A 7,139-nucleotide genomic window follows, 5' to 3' on the forward strand; every position below is an offset into this window, starting at 1 on the left:
AGGACCTGCTCTACAGAGGTGATGCTTTTCCCTGTCTCGGGGGTGGGATTTTTACAGGTTTATTTATTACTCACCGTCCGCATTTGTTGAACCTCTGAGCCCTCCTGTTTTGGACCGCTGATTTGATCAGATGACTGACTGTCATCAGTCATGACCCATTGCACCAGCAGCGGCAGAGATTAGCAGGCCTGCTGACTATGTCCCTACCCTCAGACAGCAGTGCCACAAACTCTGTCTGTCCTCATGTAGAACAGCTGCGCTGCAGGGAAGTACGCTTTCTGGGGTACCTGCATGTTTGCATCTATTTTGCAGTATTACATCTTCTTCAGGCTGAGAAGTGTTAAAGCTTTCCTTAGGCCATGATCTAACTCCATGTTTCTCTTTATCCATAGCAAAACTGGTTTGAAAATTCCCCTTCCTTACCCCTGCTCTCCTGTGCACTGCGCTCCCCATGACTGCAACGTGCTGGGATATCTGTGCTGGGATATCTGTACTGGGAACTTTCCCCATTGACAAGCCTGCCAAAGCCGTACCTCCCTTTCCTTCCCTGTTCTGAGTAAGGAAGAAAAGGGACTAGTGGAATAATGAAGTGGCAAATTGTTCCTTGAGATGGAAGCCTTTCACTCTACATTTACTGAGATTAGAGGAAAATGAGAAAGTAGAGATAATGGAAAGTAGGGAACATAGTATTAGTCCATCAGGCGTACTGATGGTCTAGACACTGCTGGGGAGTCAGAGGAGCAGGGAAGCCTCACTGTGACTCCTGCTTCTTTACCTCATTCTACCTAGGCTTAATATTTCATAGGTATGTAATACAATAGTTATTTTAATTACATTTGGAGGAATGCGGCTTTTTTCTAGGCAAGGCAGAGATTGGCATGTGGGCCACCTTTGACTCATTGTGTCCAATTATTTTGTCAAACCATCATATACCATTACATATTCTAAAAACCACCAAGAGTACTTTATCCTGCAAATGTGACCTCAAAACTTGAATCTGTCTGTTGCAAACGGTTGGTCAAAAGGAAAATGGTACATTACAGAGTGACCTTCAATGGAGTTTTCATCTTTTATTTATAATTGGATTTATTATTGCAAGCTCCTGTTGCACACCAGCTATCAAACCCTTAGCAGGTGTAAATCAGCACTCAGGTTAATGGAGCTAGACTGATCACCACCAGATGAGGATACAGCTCTACTTGTAACCCAGGGATAAAATGCAAGCTTCTTTGTAGTGCTGAGGCTCTGAGAGTTAGAACAGACTGGCTGGTGAATTACTGGTTAGCTGAACATGAGAAGAAAATGTATTTCAACCCCAATCCATGCTCAGGCAACTAACTTTGCTGCTTCCACACATCTTTAGGGAAGAGCATTCGTGGAAAACAACTTGAAGATACATGTTGTCAGGGTAAAGGAGGGCCCATGGGCTAAGCACAGAAGCCTTTTAAACTGTGCAAACTGTCAAAAGGATGATTACTTCTGGCAAAGGTCATTCTCATGTACAAAGAGGAAAATGCATCCTTTTTCAGGGGAAGATACAAGGGCCTTCTTGTGTAAGCTGTTTCCCAAGACCTTTGCTTTCTGAGCCTCCCCAGAAAGGGAGGGAGGTCAGACTTGTGACAAGGCAAGGAATAGGAGCAGAGAAATTGTAATTTATCTTGATTTACTGTCTAATTAAGAATTCCTCTTAATAGAAAAATCTTCCAGAAACAGGAAGGAGCTGCAGGAATGGAGCTTCACTGAGCAGGTGTGGGTGGCAGAGCCTTCTTTTATTACTAATCAGCATAGTTATGCCATTTATAGAAAAGGACATGAGGCTGTGCAAGGAACTTTCTAAAGAAGAAAAATACATCCCTGCTTTGAAGAGCAAGCGAGCTACATAGGGTGGCCTGTAAGAAAAGCCTCATAACAATGCCCCCCTCTCTGAGTGAAAGCAGGAGGTGAAAGTGGATTTACGTGGTCCTCCCAAGGCGCTCTCAAATTCTGTTAGGAAGAACGAGAAAGCCTGTGAAAAGCTGAGCAGTCAGGTAATCTGGACTTGAGAGCCTACAGCAGCAGCTGGCATTTGGCCATAGTGTGGGGCAGGTACTGCTCAGAGGCGCTGCAGTAGTCTGAGAAGCTGCGAAGCAGGACCGGGCTGCTGAGTCCGGGCCCCTGAATTCTGAAGTGATATACTTAGAGAGCGTGATGGGACGAGTGGAGCACATAGCAGCAAATATCAGGAAATCACTAAAAGAGAAGTAACCCCTTTTCTATCCAGTGGAAACTTCTATAAATGATCGGTGAGCACTGCTACGGCATGCGGTGCTTGAGGCAGCTTCACTCCTGTTGTTCCCTTTCACTCATGAGGTTAAAGTCAGACACAGCAATGCTAGGAAACGTACGCACACTGTCTATAGGGTTAGTTTCAAATGCAGAAATGGCACTTAAATGTCCAGATGCCCAGTCCAGAGTCTGAGATTTTAAGCGCCAGCTCCATGATTTCAGCTAAAGGTGATTATTTTAGCTGCCGATGATACAGCCATAGATACACGCTGAATGTAGTAACTGCATGTAGTAGACGAATGTAATGCAATAACTGAATATAAAAGGTTTTCTAGTTTTCAGTCTGTGGTTTCCAGGAAGAAAAAGTGATTTATTTTTTTATTGGCTATCTAACCATTTTAAGATCAAAGTGCATTAGGTCTTATGAAATAAACAAAAAGTTCTTGAAATGAAATAAATTAGGAAAGCTTGCACTTACAAAATATGTTTCTTTAAAAGGTTGCCAGGCAGTAACACTTTCCCTAAATCTTTGGCGTCATTAGAATAATTAAAAGCAGTGGTACAGTGCTTTTCAGTTGAAGTAATGTCAAGCAGGCAGAAGGTGCACCCTGCGCTGGACCATGCCCGGCAATCTCCGTTTCCTGACTACAGCACAGACCGGCTGCTGTGTCTGCATGCGCGATTCCCTTTCTCGTATTTCTTCTCTTAATAATATTGCAGCCTTAATGTCTGTCCCGCATGTATGCTTTATGTAGAGCATGGTTAATATTGAAAAGTGTTATTTGCATCTGAAGATAGTGAAGTCTTTTCTGATTAGGAGGCAGGTTTCTTGGAGTTCTGTAAGAAACATATTTTCTTTTCCATCCAGTTATAATGATCATGTGAGACATGACAAGGAAACAGGAGTGCTGGACCAAAAGCCATCTGTTTCTTTTTTTGGTATTTCATATTGCATGGAGCAAGAAGGTGGCAAAGCTTATATGCTTAAACATGGGGGTATAAAATATGATAGTAACATTTAACATGCTGTAAAGAAATCTCTTTGAACTAAACCCAGATTTTTTTGTTTTGTTTTGTTTTTACGAGGACCTCTTACCACAGCTATAGTAAAACTGGCTGCCACTTGTGTTTGTGAAGACTTTGATTTCAAGATATTTTATGTATTTAGTTTAGACAATGCAGTGGGTGGAAAGTAGGCTTCCATTCCTTAAAATAAGTAGTTTCTTCTTCAAAATTCTGATACTGCTTTTTAAATTATTATTATTATTCCACATTGTGCCATTCCTGAGACTACTTTTATAAGTAAAGCTTGATTTCAGTCTAAAAGCTGAAGTTTACTGCTAATTCTGGAGATAGAATGTAAACATTGAATAGATTTCATTGATATTTAACTTTATGAAATGTAGCCTTTTGCATGCACAGTTAGACTTTTGGTATTCTCAGGTATGTTCGTACCAAAGCCTAGCAGTGCTTTACTCTGCAGTTTATTCTAACCAACTCTATTTTGTCCTTTTTATTTCCGCTTGCCATATGACCTTCTACTGCATTTACCCAAAGGATGGATTTCCACCCTGCAGAATGCATAATGGGGGTTTAGTTAGCAATAAGCTCCAGTGGTTGTTTTTAAAAGCCATACTCCGGTGCTAGATTTGAAAGAACAGCACTGAAAAAAAGGTGTTTGTGCACATCTTGTACTAGCATTAACACACTCGTACCCAACCCCTTCTCTGCTTTCCTCTCACACATTCTGTACCTTTGCAGCCTTCAATTGCATCATTTAGCTGCAGTATCCCTACTGGGGACGACGAGATTAAAAAGTACCGCCGTAAATATACCTGGAACTTAGAAAGGAAAGGGAAATAATTGCCCTCTTTCATCTCAGAACTGAAGTGCCTTTTCAATCAAAGACATTTCCACTGCTTGCTAAAGACTATTCAGATAAGAAGAATACGTTTGGGATATTTGGGCTAGTTAGCGCTCACTTCCCTTTTTTATTTCATTGACAGAATAGCCCTCTTTGTAATATCGCCCAATTTTTTAGACCTCTGTAAAAGTTTAGGTCAGTCTTGGAATCCTGTGCTTTTGTTGGCCTGTCACCAGCTGGATCACGTTTATAGAGAGTCTATTTTTTCCCTTAACTACTTGCATAGCCCGTTTTCTCTTTTGTGGTGCAAGCCAGAATTCCTGGAAGCAGGTTTTACTGCCTGCGGGATCTTGAAGGCGGCCTTCTCCATGGACGTTTCCCTCTTCGACTGGCTAAATGCCACACTGTGATTTATAATTTATTCAGTGGATCCATTACTGATTCTCTGTATATGTTTTTTGTCTAGACTGAGGAAGGGCAAAAAGTCATTCCGCCTAAATCTTCTTGGGAGCTGTCAGAGACAGGCATCCTCTCACAGATACAAGAAGTAGTGACTGCTGGCTTTAACAAAATTGCACAAGAGTTTAAAGATATTTACTCTTCAAAAGATAAAACAGTATCAAAAGAGGAGTTCTGGGATATATGTAACTGACATTTTCAGCGGCTGACTGAAGAACAAGTAAGAAAACTATATTATTTTGTCTTGTTAATTTAAGTGTACAATTGGGTAAATTGGCTATGGCTAGAGACATGTGTTTGCATACTGCTGTGTATAGGCAAGTAGTTTAAAAATTTGGATGAATTGAAAATGTTTTAAGATTATCATTCCATGAACATTTGTTGCTACATTTGTGGGAGATTATTTTTTTCCTTATCTCTGAGTATGGTTATGAACTATAATAATCACAGGCTTTCTAAACCAAAGTCACAGAGATGCTATTGCTAATAGCGAAGGTGTGAATTTAAAGCACAGTAATTCTCTTTCACTAGCTCTTTATCTGTATATTTGCTATTTTAAAGTTTCTTTTTTCAATTTTAAATTAATCCACTTCCAGTTGATGGGGAAAAAAGCCCTCTCAGCATGGAATAAAAAGTATTTCCATGGGGAGCTAATGCAAATTCCTTTTTCTCAGTAGCTATTTTGTCCTGCCTTCCTTGGACAAAGAAAGGGGCAAGCATTTGACATTTCCCAGCCACCTCTCAGCTACTTTTCTGGGTTAAAGATTCCCCGAGATTAGCATTAGCAGAGTTTATGTAACCTTGAATTTAGCTTGAGTGACTGAAGTCATAGCAAGAATCTGGGAGAACAAACCATCTGATTAGCCCAGTGCTAATCTCGGGGGAACCTGGGAGGCTGGTATTTCATACGATTCTGCTTCTGCTGAACTTAAAATGAAAAGAGCCATTTTTTTAATCTTTGCTAATGCTGGTTCAACGTGATTTCTCCTAGTCCAAAGACTAGGTGAATAATGAAACAGAGGGAACCTTGACTGAAAGATTTCATATTTTACTTAACAGCACTCTAACCTTCATGCTCATGATTGTATTAATGCCATTTGGCAGCAAACTGAAAGACAAGACACAGAGCCTCCAAACTCGTATGCATGTCTGCACTACAGAAAATTATTTCAGTACTTTGCTCATTGCAGATATACCTTCTGAGTTCTTGACCCAGCATTTTTGACTATAAATTGCAGACAGGAGCAGGGCCTGCTTGTAATTACAGCAAAGAGATTGCACAATCTGCCATGTTATCAGGCGCTGCTACGCATGTCTAAAGTTGCAGGTGAAAGCACTGAAAAAAAAAAAAAAGGTTTTCCACTTTCCCCTTGACAACAGCAGAAAAAACCCAAAATGGCCTGTGTGCTCTATTCCTAGTAGCCACACTTCTGGTGAGGTACCCAGAGCAAGTGCCAGATCTGAACCAGGATCCTCAACACCAGGCGAAAGCAAAAGTGGAAATGTGGTGATGCTCTATCCTCATCCCTGTGAACCACGGAGCAGAAGCACCAGGGTGAGCTCACAGCTGAGCCCTGGCCGAGGCAGGAGAACACACACCTTCCTGAGCTGTGAAAAATCTCTTGGGTTTTTTTTTTTTTTCTTTTTTGGAAGCAGTAAGGCAGACATCTCTGGATGAAGAGTCCTCCAGACTAGATCCTGTCTACTTTATGCTCAAGAAGAAGCGAAGGGACACAGGAGCTATTTTATACTTAAAAGAACCTCAGACAAGTGAAGAAAAAAAATCTTGATAGAAACTGTCATCCATAATAGCAACGAGAAGCAGGCCTGAGGAGCCTCATTTATATAAGCAGCAGCCTCTGTGTGAGTGAGACTCCAGCCCTGTATCTCCAGAGATATTTTGATTTTGACAGGCCTCTCAAAGATATGCCTACGTATATCTATATGAAGATGCCCCAGGAGAGCCTTCCAATCTGGGTACAGGGTTTGCCACTGCCAATCCAAACCCCTGCCATTCTGGCTGTTGTTGCTGCTAAGAGTTGTTACGGAAGTGTTACTAACAGTCATAGTCTGGATGACTTCACAGAAAATGTCTTCTTTTATCCTTTTCTGGATAATGGCCACTTACTGTTTGCTATTCGCAAGGCTCAGCTGGAGTCTGTATTGAGTAGTGGATGAAGAACTTCTTCCTGAAATTTGGCTTCTTGGCCCTCTGAATTTCTGATACTGAATTTCTGATACTTGGCCTTCTGAATTTCTGATTCCCTCAAGCAGATCAACTGGGAGTGTTGATCTCCTGGAGGGTAGGAAGGCTCTCCAGAGGGATCTGGACAGGCTGGATCGATGGGCTGAGACCAACGGCATGAGGCTCAACAAGAACAAGTGCTGGGTCCTACAATTCGGCCACAAAAACCCCATGCAGTATTACAGACTCGGGGAAGAGAGGTTAGAAAGTGGTCAAGTGGAAAAAGACCTGGGGGTGCTGGTTGACAGCCGGCTGCACATGAGCCAGCAGTGTGCCCAGGTAGCCAAGAAGGCCAATGGCATCCCA

At 41.8% G+C, this 7,139-nt stretch overlaps 1 protein-coding gene across 1 annotated transcript in view; it reads left to right on the forward strand.

Moving 5' to 3' along the window:
- Positions 1 to 7,139, forward strand: part of EFCAB6 (EF-hand calcium binding domain 6) — a gene marked incomplete at its 5' end in the record, with an annotated part of 71,704 nt that overhangs the window by 54,130 nt on the left and 10,435 nt on the right. The window contains 1 exon segment of the mRNA XM_009695955.1: positions 4,596 to 4,808. Coding sequence (XP_009694257.1) covers positions 4,596 to 4,808 — 213 coding nt within the window.

Source organism: Cariama cristata, unplaced genomic scaffold (genome assembly GCF_000690535.1).
Source record: "Cariama cristata isolate BGI_N322 unplaced genomic scaffold, ASM69053v1 scaffold7872, whole genome shotgun sequence".
Taxonomy (NCBI): Eukaryota; Metazoa; Chordata; class Aves; order Cariamiformes; family Cariamidae; genus Cariama; species Cariama cristata.